The following is a 17,719-nucleotide window of genomic DNA, read 5'->3' as shown; positions in this document are numbered from 1 at the left end:
TTAAAACAAAATTTATTTGACAGAATTTCATTTCCTTAATGGCATAAACAGGCTTTTCTCCCTTGAAACTGGAAGGGAACATGCTCATATTTTAGAGAATGCAGTTCATATTTCCGTTAATGATTTATCATATCCACCCGAAATGACTCAGAATGTTATTTTTATTAGCCGACTTGACCCGCCCGATCCGCGCATCACTATAATCATTTTGTCTGCTTCTGCATCCATTGCATATCGAGCTGTTTTACTTCATTTTCCGGGTCAGAACGTCTACATTTGTTTGTTTTGGCGGTGTATAGGCTAGTGTAAATGCAAATATCGGATACGGGTCACTTTTAAAAGATGATGTAAGCGTGTCGTCAAAAAAATCGAATTTTATTCAGCAAATCGGAATTGAGCATCAAGACCTGCAGTGTAAATGCAGCCTATGAAGCCCCTCCTTCTGAAAAGCACACTGTGCTCTGATTGGTCGGCTGGAGCAGTGTGTTGTGATTGGTCGAGCGCTTCGAGTGTGTTTGGGAAATGTCCCGCCCCTTACCATAACCGCCAGTTTCAACCATAGACTGTATAAAAATATGGACGTTGTGTTCGTGACGTCAGCCGTAGTGTTTCTGAAGAGCGTTTCTGAAACCCGAGGTGGGCGGAGCCGGTGTGGTGAACAAATGAGTCCTACTGAAGAGATGAGTCCGAGCTCAGGACCCAAGCAATCGGATTGGTTCAAAGCACGTTTTATGGGTAATCGCTTCAGTGCCTGGTTACAAATCATACAAAATCACTTTATTATAGAAGACATACGTTATAACGAGTCACTAATGTATTTTAACTTATACGTTTCATAAACTAGTATTTAACCGAAGCTATAGATTGTGAAATTAAACATTTCTCGTTGTTAGTGTGTTTTTTAGTTAGCTTAGATAGTAGCATAGCATACAGCTAACGTTACCCGATGATCGTGCTAGCTGAGCTTTACCTGAGCTTATACTGCCTTACCGTATTCACAGCAATTCGTAATGCAGTTATAATTGTCATTATTTTTTATCGTAATAATCAGCGCAATATGTTACAACTACACTTTTTTTAAATTAAAAGAACCATAAAATAATGTTTATTTGTGTATATTACTATTTTTCTTATTAACGGTTTAGACAGCTCACGTTAGCTACAAGTTATCGCAAGAACAGATTTAGATCAGGCATACTAATGGGGTCCTAAGCTCGGACTCATCTCTTCAGTAGGACTCATTTGTTCACCACACCGGCCGTCGCCATCTTGGTCGCGCGTCACTCCCGGATAAACGTAAATGTGCAGCGAGGCGGATTAGCTGAGGTGACGTGACGCTAACAGACAGCAGACAAACGGCTAGTAGTGACATCAGCGGCAATCCACCTGTCACTCACACACACACACAGAAACCTCACACACTCACACACACACACGTCAACACTCAGAATAGTGTTCAGTGTTTCCCAAACACAGTTTATTGATCCTTTGTTATTATGATATAAGCAACTTTATGCTGAGACTCAGAATTCTTCTTACAGAATAATTATTTATTAATTAATGAATTATGATCTTTTATTTGGCCTTTTGATTGGATTTTGATCTTACTCTCCAATATGTCTTTATTTTAATATTTTATACTTTTGCATTTAATAAAAAAAAAATCTTTTTTTCTCTTCTGCCCATTTTGTTTAATCAAGAATACAGTAAAAACAGTGAAATATTATTACAATGTACAACAGCTGTTTTCTGTGTGAATATATATATATATATATAGTAAAGTGTAATTTATTCCTTTGATCAAAGCTGAAAGAAATACGCCAGTAACACATGTGTGACCCTGGACTCAATGGTCACATGGGTCAGTTTTTTGCAACTGAGATGAATACAGCATCTGAAGCTGAATAAATAAGCTTTCCATTGATGTGTGGTTTGTTAGGATAGGACAATATTATTATACCCGTGCGACTTGTCACAATGTCCTGCGGGCGGATCATGTGTGTTAGGCCTGTTTGTGTGTAACTGTTGTGTGTTTGTGCTGGCCTCAGGTGAAGCGCTACCAGTGCATGTTCGAGGGCTGCACGCGCACCTACAGCACGGCGGGAAACCTGCGCACGCACCAGAAGACACACCGCGGCGAGTACACGTTTGTGTGTAACCAGCAGGGCTGCGGGAAAGCCTTCCTCACCTCCTACAGCCTGAAGATACACGTGCGCGTGCACACCAAGGAGAAGCCCTTCGAGTGTGACGTGCAGGGCTGCGAGAAGGCCTTCAACACACTCTACAGGTGAACGGGTTTTACGCTAGCATGCTGGAATAGCCTTCGCTCACGCCGTGTCCTAACCAGACGCCATGCGACAAGATTCCAGCGACAAATCATTTGTCTGTCCGCACTAGACGCGACGCGACTGCGAGATGCGTCAAAATCAATCAAAACCCACAGCCAATCAGAGCAGCGTGTGGGCGGAGTCTCGCAAGAAAATCTACATAATCAAACTCATAAATATTACACCATTTAAACATTATTCAAATACATACTGAGTTACTAAAACAGTCTTTGTCAAAGCATACACCTGTTTGTTCACAGTTTGAACGTTCTTGTTTCCATTTGTTTCATTTCAAGATCTGAGGTGAATTCAAGGGTGTAACTTTGGCTTGAGAAGTGGGGGGGGGCACAAAATGGGGGAACATTTTTTTCGATTTGAATCCCATTTCCTGCATTTACATACATTTAGGGACTATGGTGATGCAAACCAAGGGGCCGATTGCCAAGACTTGAGAGAATAATTTTATAAAGTCAAAAATGTTCACTATTAATGTTTTGTGTGTAAATAAAATTTAAATAAAGTGAGACTCAATTTCCTCTGTAATGCAAAAACAACATAAAGACAGAATATTTTAAATAATCGTTTAATAGCATCTTTGTATGAATGAAGGCCAGTATCACTGATATTAATATAGCTACTGATTTTTTTTCCCCAAATTTTAAACATTTATTAGGCTTCAAAAATATGGCAACTTTTAATTTAAGTGAACTTTAAACAATCCTCACTTAAACCCATAACAAATGTCATATTTACCTGTGCCTTTCCTGTCTAACAGGTACGAAATGTACAGAAATTGAATAAGGTTATCAAATAGTCCGCACTGCATAAGTTATAAATTACATATAGATGAATCCTTATTAAAGCTACAAACGTTCTTTAGTCAAGAGCAGTGAGTAACGCTCCTGGACGCGGTAGTGCGCATCGGCTCTCTGTGTCCTGCTCCTCCGGGGCGATGACGGTGTGCGGAAAAAAAAAATTCATAACAAATGATTTTGAAAGTGGGGGGGACATGTCCTCCCTGACCCCATAGGAAATTACGCCTGTGGGTGAATTATCCGTTGTTGCTTTTACAGTGTCAAAGCTGGAGCACTAAATGATATCCAGAGTCACATTTCACGCTTTTAACATTAAATAAAGCACATAAACAGTGCCTGAGATCATCATTGACACACTTTGTGTTTGTTGTTCCAGCGCGACGTCGCAGAAAAATAGAAACCGTTTCTAAAATAGACTCGACGCGTGTCGCCGTCGCTGGTTAGGACAAACACTCTGATTAACATGGAAAAGAGGCATTTTATCGCGTCGCGGCGTGTGTCGTTAGGACACGGTGTCACACAGCGACTGCATTGTGTGGATGAAAGCGTGTGAAACTCATGTGACTTCTGGCCTGAAGCCACAGATCTGACACCATTTCACTTCCTGTTAGCTTCTGTTTGCTGAAGTAAATGATATATATGTGACCCTGGACCACAAAGCCAGTCACAAGAGATTTATGCATCATCTGTAAAGCTGAATAAATAGGTTTTCCATTGATGTGTGGTTTAGGATAGGACAGTGTTTGGCCGAGATGCAACTATTGTAAAGCTGGAATCTGAGGGGAGAGAAGAGTTGAAATCAAGTCAACTTTATGGTAATAAGCTATGACGCGGTTCGGCGGCAACCAATCGGGATGTAGAAGTCCTCCGCCTGAGAGGATACAAGAGAACACAATCCTGTAAACTTTGGTTCCGACCACATTAGTTAAAGCAAAATGGAGGAAAAATTAATCATTTCTGTTGCGGGATTCCCGTTATTGTACGACTTGTCATCCATAGTGTTGTCAGTTTGATTAGAAAAAGCCGCGCAACACTATTTATAGGCAACATTTTCGCACTAGAACTTCTTTGAACTAAAAACGCTTGTTTTTTCAGCGGGAATACAATTCATTTGCTCAAAATAATATTGATTTTGACCGATTGCAGCTACGGTTTTTGCGGCCCCTTTAAATAAAGTTTTTTTAAAAATCACGCATGCTAATCTACGTCAGCGCTTCAGAGCGTCCCCGACTCTTTCTCCGGCGTCGGTGGCGGTGTGAACGTACAGTTAGCCGATACGGGCTGCCGATTTTCTTGGCCCGATATTTGGAGCCGATACTGCTTTTGCTCACTCAATTTACATCATAAAAATGACACGATGATGATAACAAATGTTTACAAGTCTCAATTTAAAAAAGGAACATTTATTGAACTTAAAAAAACTATAATTGACAAATATTAAAAACATGTGAGGTAGAACAAGTAAAAAAAAAAAAAAGTTCAGTGCTGAAAATACTGAAAATAAATATTTACAACCTAGTCATTTAATGCTTAGGCCTAAATATTAGTGCACTTAATCTCTTGTAGAGCAAATGTCTTTTCCTCCATTTTAAACAAAACAAAAACGATTTTAAACCAAATAGATTCTCAGTTTATTATGAATTAGGGACTGTTCACATATCGCATCTAAAACCGTGTGGAAAGCACGGCCGCGCCGCTTTCTCCTTTCTACAAGCTCGCGCTCCCGTGGCGTCTGTCGTTGCTATGCAACCATGAACTGCGCTCTCCGTGATGACGAGGAAATAAGGATTAATTTATTTCTAGCCCTTTACGACTACATATAATTATGGAGATGAGAAATAAAAACCCTCCCTGTCCAGCTATGATCAGCTGTTGGGCCGAGCTTTCGATGTTGTCATGGAAAGGTCAGTTGTGTTTTGTCACATGACCTGCGTGCGCTTGCGGCATTCTGAAAAGTTTAGATGTTTTCATCTCACCACGGCATAGGAGCGTCTGGACAAACGAGCGCGCTGCATTGCATGCGTGTCGCAGCCGCGTCGCTTCTTTTATGAGCACACGTCCAAACCTCCGCCAGGTGGTCGCGGAATAAAACTCGCACAAATATCACGGAATCACAGAACAACGTCGGCATTACTTAATCCTATGACCAGTGTTTGTAACAGCTGCCGTATGCATATGGATAGCCTCAAACTCAGCTATTAGCAGCTCCCTAAATACAGTGACAAGCAGTTTTATAGATGAGGCATTCGCGTTTTCCGTTTGGACCCACAAACTTGCTTAGCTATAGTTGCACGCACATATAGAGCAACGCGTTTCCACTTTCAAAGTGTATGGCAATATTTCAGATAAGTCAAACAGTTAAAAGATGCTTTGAAAGTTTAAAACTGGCCGTTGTCTTGAAGAGGCTTCCAGCGCTCTGCTAGTGTGTGAGGGGCAGTGTATGGGCTGCATGCAACACAGCAACACAGCAACACAGCTCTCCAGCTCTCCAGCAACACAGAGCTGCCTGCGGACGCCTGTCTGCCAATAATGGCGGGAAAAAACTATCGGCGAACGCAGCAGCCGTGTATCGGTAAAACCCGCAGATATCGGCCCGATATATCGGTCGATCACTACTAATGATTTTTGCCTTAAAAGAAAAATCTATAATTTTGACCCATATAATGTATTGTTGGCTATTGCCACAAATATACCCGTGCGACTTGTGACTGGTTTTGTGGTCCAGGGTCACATATATATATATATATCTCTCACCGTATGAAGCTACCACTCAGATGTGTGTGTGCACATGTACTGCGACTGGTAAATCTGAAGTCATTTTTGTCCTAACCAGCTGGAATGTTGTTGGTTTCTCAGATTTAATTCACAAGCTCTTGATTAGATTCAATATCAGTTCCTTTGGATATAGTTCAGGTACTGAACATGTGAAATTTGCTTAAAGTCTTGGATGTTTTCTTTCCTTTAGTCTGAACGAAGACAATTTAGCGAAGCAAAAATAGCCTTAAATCTCCTGAAAGCGATGTGTTTGCCTGTAGTGTGATGATTGCCTCGTCCTCTGTGTGAAGGCGTCTGCTGATCAGAGAATGGTTGTTGTGTTTGTCTCTCACAGACTGAAAGCACACCAGCGTCTGCACACGGGGAAGACGTTTAACTGTGAATCCGAGGGATGCACCAAGTACTTCACCACGCTGAGCGACCTGAGGAAGCACATCCGCACACACACGGGAGAAAAACCCTTCAGGTCACCATTCACTCACACACCAGCTTTACTTCAGAAGTGCTTCACTACATCAACAGCCGATCACATTTACATGCTGACCATCATCCATCGTAATCTTCACTGCCACTGAGAGTCGAGCTGGAACACGTGTAAGGAAGTAAAATAATGCCAAATGTTTTTGAAACAAAAAAGCCTGTTGAATTGCACTACTTGTAAAAATATGCATTGCATTAACCCTGCTTGCATTTTAATGCATGTATTTTTAGGGCTTGCATTTTTATCGGCTGAAATTCAGCATTCAGAATATTTAAGCTGTGAATATTTCAATTCAAAACATTTCAAACACATTTTCATTATTAAAAATGCAATAATCCATATTCCCCTTTCATATTTCACCTCCAAAATATTCAAACTATTTAAAAAAAAAAATACAACCTATAATATTCAACAGGCAATTTCCGTTCCATTTTATTTCGCTTTGCAAATTCAGTGGTTCAAATTCGACAGAAAATACTACGTTGGCATCCAGGAACTGCAGGAAAAGCAGTAGATTGCCGAGCACACACTCCATCTGCTGTTAGTCCACCTCACCAGCAGGAGGTGCAAAAGCGTGCGTTGTTGACGAAGACCAGCAACAGTTCGAGCAAAAAATAAGCCCTAATATAAGCCCTAAAATTACAATGCATTAAAATGCAAGCAGGGTTAATGCAATGCATATTTTTTACAGGTAGTGCAATTCAACAGGCTTTTTTTGTTTCAAAAACATTTGGCATTATTTTACTTCCATACACGTGCTAAATATTGCTGGGTATCGTTCAAAGATTTTCGATATCAATACCGGTTCCTGATCGATACCAGTGTAATGAACAGATGATGTTATAGCAGAGGCTGAAGCATTAATGTGAAGACGGGGAGAAACAAGAAAGCCGACCTGTTAAAGTCAATTTGATTGTTCAAAAGCATGTGGAATTAATTGAAATCATGAAACTTGTTTAGTTTAACAGCGATTTATTAACAGTTTAACAAAAATTACATTCTTAATTTTATTTATTACTTTTTTTTTAACCAGTTCTTTGATTTCTGTTTTATTTTCTCTGTATTCCATTTTAATGGTTTAATATCAAAAACATATCTAATTAATTTAATTCATGAAAACAACTGAATTGATTAATTTGCTTACAATTATTAGGGCATATGAAATTTATTCGTATTATTTTTTATTTTATTTTATGTTGTGTTTTTACATTTTTCTGGTAATCAAATGAAGGCATAAAACATTAGTTTATCGTTTATTCAAATGAAAATTAAACAAGCCCTTTAATTTTTCGGCAAACAAGTGCTACTCAACAGAGGTTTACTGTTAAAATTATAACCTGGAAGAACATTTGTTTTAATAATTGTATTATTATTATTATTAGTAGTAGTAGTAGTAGTAGTAATACATTGAGATATTAATATATCTCAGTAATATATTCCTCTCGCAGTTTCTTAAGTTAAACCAGACTTTTATTTTGACGGGTTGCCGTGTAGAGCGTCTTCTGTGATGAGATCATAGTTTCTCTCAAATGAAAGAATGTTGTCAAAGTGAGAATATTAAACTGCAAAAGGACTATTTAAATATGAATCCTGCATGTTCTGTGTCCATCAAGCCGACATAAACTAGTGCTTTTCCTTGATCACCAGCTTTGATTTGGGCACATCATGCATGCTGCATGCTTATTGGCTCACTGACGTTGACTAGATTAACCCCTCAGGTATCGAAATTTGGTCCCGAACGACAAGACATTTTTTGATACTCTATGGTGTCGTGGCCGTTCGGTCGGGGCCTCAGAAGTGTTGAGCTCGACACCCAGCGCTAGTGCTAAATCATGGACGTGCTGTGTTCGCGTATTAGCAAAGATTGATGCACTATTAGAGGCTACTGTTGTGTTTGTGTGTGCAGGTGTGACCATGATGGCTGTGGTAAGGCTTTCGCTGCTAGTCATCACCTGAAGACACATGTACGGACACACACTGGTAAGACACTGCTCAAAACAGGCAAAATCTAATAAAAAAATCTACTGCATCATATTTGATATTTGATTTTTGCTGTGAAATCTTTACTGATTTTTACGTAAGAATAACTTTGATATTAGCAATATTTCAATTAAAAAATAATTACTGATGCAATTGATTCTGACTTTGTTTGCAACAAACAATTGTTGTGCTGAAATGTTGATTTTATTTAGATTAGAGAATCTCCATTTCTTCTTGGGACGCACGAGATATCGCCCACCATATCGGTGTCGGCCGATGTATGTTCGGTTTAATGTTATCATTATCAGCCTGATAAGAACATTTAGCCGATATATTAAAGCCGATAAATAATGGATTATTTCCTCCAGCTGAGACTCTTCAGATGCGACTGTTCAACATGATGGTTGTGAATTGCTTGAAATATGATCAGAATAACAGTAAAGTTCAGTAAAGTTCAGGGTATTTGAATTTGTACTTGAATTTGACTTTTTAAAATGTAAGTCCCGGAGAACCCTTTAAAACAGCCATATTTATTAAAAGGTACTTGAAAAGTGCTTGAATTATTGAATGACAATATATGTGAAATTAGTGTTTAATTTTATCGATAAAACAATCTTTTCATGCAAAATTAATGCTGCAACCCGTCTGATATAGAGAGGCATTTCGCATGGCTATAAAGCCCCTTTCACACAGCGCATTGAACCCGGGAAATTGCCGGCAAATTGCCGGAACACCTTCTGTGTGAACGCAAACATGACCCGGGTTTAATGCCGGGATCGATGCCGGGTTGGGGACCTAGTAACATTGCCGTGTTCAGTCCCGGGACGCGCGCTGTGTGAACAAAAGCCGTAATAATGCCGTGTCGTAGTGATGACGCTGAAGCCGGGATTGTTCGCCAGCTGTGAAACGGTACGAAATGCGCAATTTTATGATCGAATCAGAGAAATAAATGCACAAGCGTGGTTTCTCATGAGAGAAATCACAGCTCATAAGCAAACTGAAGACGCTGCTGAGACATTACATGTCACAGCAATGTCACGTGTCTTTCCGGGACATACACGGGTTGTGTGTGAACGTGCTCTCTGATTCCGGAAAATCACTGGCAGTGTGAATGAACCAAAATCAAACGAACCCGGGTCAAATCCCGGGTCACTTTATCCGTGTATTTTCCGGAATCTCTGTGTGAAAGGGGCTTAAGTGTGATATTGCTCATATAAATATCCAAGTATATGATTCAGCTTTCATTCTTCAGGTCAATCATATATTCATGCGGAAAATCAGTTTGATTAAGAAAGCGATATCTTTGCCTTAGTATCCTTTCAATGGTTAAAGTTATTACTGTTATTGCATCTGCTGCACTTTATTGTACCATTTTGTTTTATTAGTTTATTTATCTATTTATCTTGAAAACCCCAAAAAGTAGTGCTTGAAATCCTGGAATGTCACAGTATTTTACAGCATCTGTACGAGCATATGTGCAAATCTGTCATATCGGCTACATACAGTTATCATGAGAACATCATTATAATTGTGTGTTTGGGTCATGGCTTTTAATGATGAGACTTTTTGTTTTTGTAATCAGGCTCTCAAAATTTATATAAAAATAAGAATTATCGGTTATCGGTCAAAATTTCGGTTGTCGGTGCGTCGCTAATTTCTTCCTCTACCGTCTCTTTCCCTGTTCCAGGAGAGAAGCCGTTTTTCTGTCCGAGCGACGGCCAAAATATGGTCATTTTTAATGTTATCGGTTATCAGCCTGATAAGAACATTTAGCCGATATATTAAAGCCGATAAATAATGGATTATTCCTCCAGCTGAGACTCTTCAGATGCAGCTGTTCAACATGATGGTTTTGAATTGCTTGAATTATGATCAGAAAAACTTGAAAAAAGGAAAACACAGTTAAATGCAACGTGTCATATCGGCTACATAAAATTATAATGAGAATATTATAATTGTGTGTTTGGGGCATGGATTTTAATGGTGACAAAAGGCTCTCAAAAATTATATAAAAATTTGGATTTAGATTTATCGGCCAATATATCGGTTATCAGCTTTCAAATATAAAGACTTATCGGTATCGGCCAAAATTTTCTTATCATCGCATCCCTAATTTCTTCCTCTACCGTCTCTTTCCCTGTTCCAGGAGAGAAGCCGTTTTTCTGTCCGAGCGACGGCTGTGAGAAGACCTTCAGCTCTCAGTACAGCCTGAAGAGCCACATCCGGGGTCACGATAAAGGCCCGGCGTTCACCGTGAGCGCTCATCCGCTGTCAGAGGTGCTCACTCACACACTCACTGCCCTTTATTACACCAACACTTTGTGACCGTGGACTTAATTGGTCCTGTTGTCCTTGTTCAACCGCAGGATGCGAATCACTCGCTGTGCCTCAGTGATTTGAGCCTCATTTCCACTGACTCTGAGCTCCAGGAGAACCACAATGTGAGTTTGCGCCCTCATTTTTTTTACACAGAGCTTTTTTTTTCCAGTCGTCTCCCAGATACATAGAGTGCATCTCAGCACATGTTCATGTCTCAGTCTCAGGGTTTGGATCTGAACAGCGTCACCCCCATACGAATCTTTGAGCTGATGTTCCAGAGTCCTGAGAACAGTGTCAGCCAGGACGACCCCAAAACCACAGGCAAGAACCTTTAGAGCTCACTGTGTTCAAAGACACTCGAGTCACTTCTGTTATGCAGTACGCTTTGAACTTTTAAAAATGGATAAGCATGTCCTAAAGAGGACCTTTTTCAAAGTCTTGATGTTGTTGTTGGGCTCCACTAGAACAGGTTTTCATTATTTTTCCATATATTCTCCATTGTTGCGGCTCCTCTCTTCCCAGTCTGTCAGTAACGCTCTGTTTAGTTCCTGTCTCTATGAAGCCCCTCCTTCTGAAAAGCACACTGTGCTCTGATTGGTCGGCTGGAGCAGTGTGTTGTGATTGGTCGAGCGCTTCGAGTGTGTTTGGGAAATGTCCCGCGCCTTACCACCAGTTTCAACACACTACTTACTAACTCAACCAGGCCCCGCCCCTTTAATAAGCATGTGCCTTGGGCGGAAATTATAATTTTAAATTTTTTTTGTGTATGCCAGACCTTCAGAGACTTGCTCGAAACACATTCGCAGTGTGTTAAAGCATGCTAGAAACCCCGTTAACAAAGTTATATCAATATGTTGAAAACATGCTATCAAGGTGTTAAAACATGATAGCAATGTACTACAAAATGCTGCCAATGTGCTAAAACTTGGTTGTTAACAATAGTTGTAATAATGCACTTGTACTATGTACTCTACCGTGCAGTTATGCATATTATAAGGTTTTGTCATCAGTCATCAGTATTGGAGTCTGCGACAGACGAGTGAATGAAGTGTCCATAGTTCTTCATTTTATCATTAATTAAGTGCATCATTAAGGTATTTACAGTGCACTTTTTTTATTTTTGGAATTGTAAAACATGTTAGCAACATGGTTAAACGTTCTAGAAATGTGTTAAAACATGCTAGGAACATGATTAAAATATGTGCTGTCAAAATTAATGCTTTAACTTTGCAATACATTTTTTTTTTTTCATTTTAACGCGTTACAAATATTTGACGCAATTAACGCAGTAAAATTAACGCGCGCGTTTTTTTCCTGGCAACCTTTGGCTACCGTTATATAACATGATGTGTGATTGTTTTTTTGTTTGTTTTTATTATAATTGAATTGACAGCACTAGTTAAAACATGTAAGCAATGTGCTAAAGCCTGGTAGCAACATGCTAAAACTTTCTGTGTTAAAATATGCTACTCATGTGTTAAAACATAATATAAATGTGTTAAAACATGATAGCACTGTCTGTGTGTTAAAACATACTAGGAACATGCTTAGAAATGGGTTAAAACATGTCAATGTGTTAAAACATTTTAGCAAACATGCTAAGAAATGCTAAAAACATGGTAACCACATCTTAAAACACGTTGAAATCATTCTGGCAACAAGCGAAAACATGTTATCAATGTGTTAAAACATGCTATCTACATGTTAATTTTTTTTTTAGAAATGTGTTAAACCTGTTAAAACGTTCCAATGATTTGTTAAAACATGTTAGTAACATAGTAAAACATAGGAACGTGGTAGCAATATGGTGAAATGTTAACAATAAGTGAAATCATGCTAGCAATTGTTAAAACATGGTAACCACATGTTAAAACACATCGGGATCATTCTGGCAACATGCGAAAACATGGTATCAACGTGTTTTACATTGATATTGTTACCGTGTTGAAACATAGGAAACATGTAAGCAATCTGTTTAAATAATTTTAATGAATTAAAAGAATTAGAAACATTTTAACATTGTTAAAACATGCTAGCACTGTCAGCGTTAGCAACATGGTAAAACATGATAGGATCTTAGTAGCAATATGATGAAACGTTAATGTTAAACCGTGCTAGCAATTGTTATAACTTGTTAGCTAGGTGCTAAAACATGGTAACCACAAAAAACATATTAGAAACATTTTAACAACATGTTAGCACTGTGAGTGTGTTAAAACATACTAGGAACATGCTAATACTGTGTTAAAACTCATTTAAATCATTCTGGCATCAAGCGAAAACATGTTATCAATGTGTTAAAACGTGCTACCAATGTGCAAAAACTTAGTAGTAGCATGGTATCAACATGTTGAAACATGTTAGTAATATCAGTGTGTTGAAACATTAAAAATGTTAGCAATAAGTTAAAACATGTTTGCAATGTGGTAGCAGTTTGGTGAAACGTTTACAATGTTAAATCATGCTAGCAATTGTTAAAACATATTAGCATGGTGCTTTAACATGGTAACCACAAAAACATAGTAGAAACATGGTATCAGCATGTTGAAACATGCTAGCGATATCAATGTGTTCAAACATATTAAACACGTTAGCAATGTGCTAAAACTTGTTAGAAACATTTTAAAACGTGTTAGCACTGTCAGTGTGTTAAAACATGCTAGAAACATGTTAGAACATTGTAACCAAGTGTCACATGTTATCGATGTGTTAAAACATGTTATCCGTGGGCAAAAACATTAGAAACATGGTATCAACATGTTGAAACATTCTAGCAATATCAATGTGTTAAACCATTAAACATGTTAGCAACATGCTAAAACATGTTAGAAACATTTTAACAACATTTTAAACCATTTTAGCACTGTCAGTGTGTTAAAACACACTAAGAACATGCTAAGAAATGTCTGAAACATGTTAAAATATGGTATACGTGTTAAAAATCATTCTGGCAACAAGCGAAAACTTGTTAACAATGTGTTAAAACATGCTACCCATGTGCAAAAACATTAGAAACAGGGTATCAACATTCTAGCAATATCAATGTGTTCAAACTAGTGCTGTCAAACGATTAAAATATTTAATGGCGATTAATCGCATTAATGTCATAGTTAACTCGCAATTAATCGCACATTTTTATCTATTCTAAATGTCCCTTGATTTCTTTTTGTCCCATTTTTTTTTTTTTTTTCATTTTAATGCTTTTATTAACATGGTAAAGTGGATCGGCTTGCTTTGTGCAAATGTTTATTTTTTTGTTGAAACAACATTGGCATATACTGTAGTGTTCAATTTCACACTAACATTCACACTCGGAGCAAATAATCGCATCAGAGAATTCACATTCGCGTCAAGTGGTGTTTCAGACTGGACGTGCTGCGATGATCGCTCAGTTCACAACGACACAACACACAGATCACTTTGGTCTTGTCAATGGAACCATTTGCCAATTTTTTAAAAGTAAACTTTCCATTCAGAATCTTATTGGCATTCATTTTGGCGTCTTGCGCTCGTGTTAGCCTAACGTTAGCCTAAACGTAACGTTAGCCTACTACTCTTCGGCCGACTCGCAAGCCCAAACAAGTGTGTGCGGCGTGCCTGTCGTTTTGTTGTCCGGTCTAGCTAGATCCGGTGTGGTGTTGTAGTTTTTCTAACGTTACTAGTTGTTGCAACAGCATTTGAAAAAAACGACAAAGTTTGCTAGGCCAAAGAGAACGTTAATCTCGCGATAAAAAAATGTACGCCGGTAAAATGGGTTTGCGTTAACGCCGTTATTAACGCGTTTAACTGACAGCACTAGTTGAAACATATAAAAAAATTTAGCAATAAGCTAAAGAATGGTAGCGACATCTTAAAACATGATTGTTTAATTGAATTGTGTAAATGACGTGCTTGGACTTTTAACAAAAAGTTGATGTAATGGTGATATTTTGATGACATGTTTTTCTTTTTAAAATTTGTAACCAGTATATTAACGAAGGGAACTTGTGACGTGCTGCCTAGTAGGAATGACCGATCATCCCATGTGCCTTCCCTCAATCTGACCTGTGTCCCGCCTCTGTGTCTCCAGATCACCCCGGTGAGGTGTTCAGCCTGGACTCGTGTCCTCCGTCAGCCTCAGACGTGTTCCCTCCGCCCTCTTCATCCCCCATCACATCACCTGAGGCTCAGACTCCGCCCACCTCACAGCCGGCTCCGCCTCCTGCCGCCGGCAGCTCGTCACTGACTCCGCCCACCTCATCACTCTCGCCAGAAGTGCCCATCGCTCCATCAGCTCCATCCGCTCCATCGGCTCCACCGGCTCCCTCGGTCGCGCCGCTCTTCGTGGCTCAGCCGGGGTCGACCGCGACTAGCGTCTCCGTGACCGCGGAGGTGACACACACAGTGCCTTTGGCTCCTCCTCTTCCGCCTCCTCTTCCTCCTCCTCCTCCTACGATCACCATCGCCCCCACCCTCGGCCTGCAGCCCAGTATCGTCATGTCCGATCAGAACCTGCAGTGGATCCTCAGCAGTGCCGCCAGTGCGCAGCAGAACCCAGAACAACAGGTCTTTAGCTTTAGCTTTACGGTTTTTATCTGTGGTTTTTTATCAGTTAGTGTTTGAATTAATGCCACAAATTTATTCTTCTCATTTTTTTGTTGGTTGACAAAATACTGTTTTTATTTTCAGGGTCCAAAAGTAGAGAAAGTCTTTTTTACAACAGCCATACCAGTCAGTGGACATTCAGGTATGATTGAATATTTTGCTATGTTATGTGCTGTTTTTGCAGTTCTGTTTCTGTTTATTTAACTGAAAGTTAAAATGACAACTGAGTAGGGCTATTTAAATTTGTAATTGCGATTCTAGTTTCTGCTTTTCTCGATTAAGCGTAATCGTCTGCCATATTGGCCCATTGGTTATTTATTTGGCTTGCATTTGTAACACGCCTCCAAGAGTTCATGCTCAGAGTTGCCAGATATCAAGGGTTTAAATCCCCCAATCAGGGTTTTTCTGTTGAATAGATGCATTTTCTGCTTAATCTTCCCAACCTGGCAACCATGTGCACACGCTCTCTCTTTCCATTCATTGACACATTAGGATAACGAGCCAGTCTGGTGGATAGAATCTGACTGGCAAAGCTGTGTAAATTTGAGTATCGTCAGCATAGCAGTGATAAAAACAATTACGATGAATAATCTGTCCAAGAGGCAAAATGTAGATAGTGAATAATAACGGACCGAGAACTGAACCCTGGGGAACACCCTGTTTCAGCGATACTGTAGTTGTCATTGAGATGTTCTGCCTATCCTTGAGATATGAAGAGCACCAGGATAATGCCACACCTGAGATGCCAATCTAAGAAAGGCGAGATAGTTTTTGTGGCAGACAGTGTCAGAAGCTGAGCTGAGGTCAAGTAATAAGAGAATGAAGAGATTTCCCAAATCACCAGAGGAGTAAAAGGTCATTGACAACCTTTACTAGAGCAGTTAGGGCTGTGCGATTAATCATAATTGATTTAAAGGTGCTGTATGTAAGTTTTGTACTGTACTAAAGCATAAAAACACCATAATATGTTTGCAGATATTTAGGAAACATGCTGAGTTTACATATTCGTTTCTCTAAAAAACAATTCTACAGCCAGTTATTTTACTCTGAAATTTACCCAATAGTATTTCGCCACCACGGGTTGCCAATTGGCGGAAAACACAGCAATATGGAAGCCAGCAAACAAACTGGGTCAGAGATTGCAGATTCTTCCCGACCTAAAAAGCCTTGGTATCCATCTAAAATAAACAACGATCTCCGATATTTTTAATTTGGACTGCAGTACCCATTTCAACCGCTAGTTGTCAATCTCACATACCTTACCTTTAACATCCAAATCACCCTAATAAGTGAGAGTTGTAAAATGCAGTCTGCTGCAAAAAATAGCTGAGTATTCATGTAAACACAGGGGGTTTTGTCTTAAGTAAACGTACACAGTTGAGAAAGAAAACGCGTGTAACAGTATATTAGATCCGTGCAGCTCTTAAAGTGACAGCAGCCTAATATATGCTGCAGTCTGTCATTAATGATAATCAAACAACAAATGACAAAATAAATCTTTAATAAGGATTAATCTATATTTAATGTGTACAGTAAGACTATGCAGCGTTATATGCAGTTATTTTGCATTTGATTGATTATTCCTTTTTTCCCTCCTAGGGTAATATTTATCTGAATATCTCTGGTACATCTTCATGAAAAACTTAAAACACTGTTTAATGTGTATTTCGTTCTGTTGTATGTATTTGTCCAATTCACGTTTTTCCACACCCTTTTGATTGACAGGATATAATCGTCTCTGATCATCGGCTGTTTTTAATCAATCTGCCGATATTGAAAATAATAGCTTTAATCGGCCGATACCGATTACTGGCCAATACATCGATAACCAAGATCATCATGGTGCAGCCCAATAACAGAGTGTAATACGGATTGTCACAGCTGGCTGTTTATTTGTTTGGTTATTTCTGAGATTTTGATGAGTAAGATTGGCCTGTTTTGTTATTGCTGGAGTATCTGAAGCTCGTGTAAAGGCTCCGCCCTCTTCTGAAAGGAGGCTGGGCAACAGCTCATTTGCATTTAAAGGGACAAACACAAAAACGGCACGTTTAATATAAATATTAATAACAATATTAAAGTTGCAGTCGGCAAGTCTGGCAGATTGAGGGGACTTAGCCAAAATGTTGAATGTTTACAACTCTCATGCCCCTCCCCCACTGCCACCAAGCACCCTCCCATCGAGTTTGTGCTCGTCAGTGCGTGTGCACCAGATCTTCTGTGAACGCACCAGTCTCTTCACCATCAAAGCATCATTTTCTTTTCCTTGGTTGTTTTGGACCTCCTAGCTCTGGTTGTTAACCGAGGAATTGGAAGCTTGTTAGTAGATTTTCCATCACGCTTCGTACAATCCAACACACCTGCGAACTTCAGGCGTGTGCATGTGATATTGTAACGTGCGCGGGGGAGGGGGGATCTGTGGCGTGTGCCCGAACTGTGAT

The 17,719-nt window shown here is 39.4% G+C and overlaps 1 protein-coding gene across 1 annotated transcript in view; it reads left to right on the top strand.

Annotated features, from left to right (window-relative positions):
• Nucleotides 1–17,719, top strand: part of mtf1 (metal-regulatory transcription factor 1) — a 31,892-nt gene that overhangs the window by 13,362 nt on the left and 811 nt on the right. Inside the window, exons 4-11 of the mRNA XM_084386084.1 lie at nt 2,049–2,287; nt 6,252–6,383; nt 8,305–8,378; nt 10,525–10,655; nt 10,745–10,819; nt 10,916–11,018; nt 14,767–15,242; nt 15,366–15,423. Of these exons, the coding sequence (XP_084242210.1) occupies nt 2,049–2,287; nt 6,252–6,383; nt 8,305–8,378; nt 10,525–10,655; nt 10,745–10,819; nt 10,916–11,018; nt 14,767–15,242; nt 15,366–15,423 (1,288 nt within the window). The remainder of the gene's footprint in view (nt 1–2,048; nt 2,288–6,251; nt 6,384–8,304; nt 8,379–10,524; nt 10,656–10,744; nt 10,820–10,915; nt 11,019–14,766; nt 15,243–15,365; nt 15,424–17,719) is intronic.

This window comes from Rutilus rutilus, assembly GCF_951802725.1.
Source record: "Rutilus rutilus genome assembly, chromosome: 17".
In the NCBI taxonomy this organism is placed as follows: Eukaryota; Metazoa; Chordata; class Actinopteri; order Cypriniformes; family Leuciscidae; genus Rutilus; species Rutilus rutilus.
This window is presented reverse-complemented; position numbering and strand designations above follow the sequence as displayed.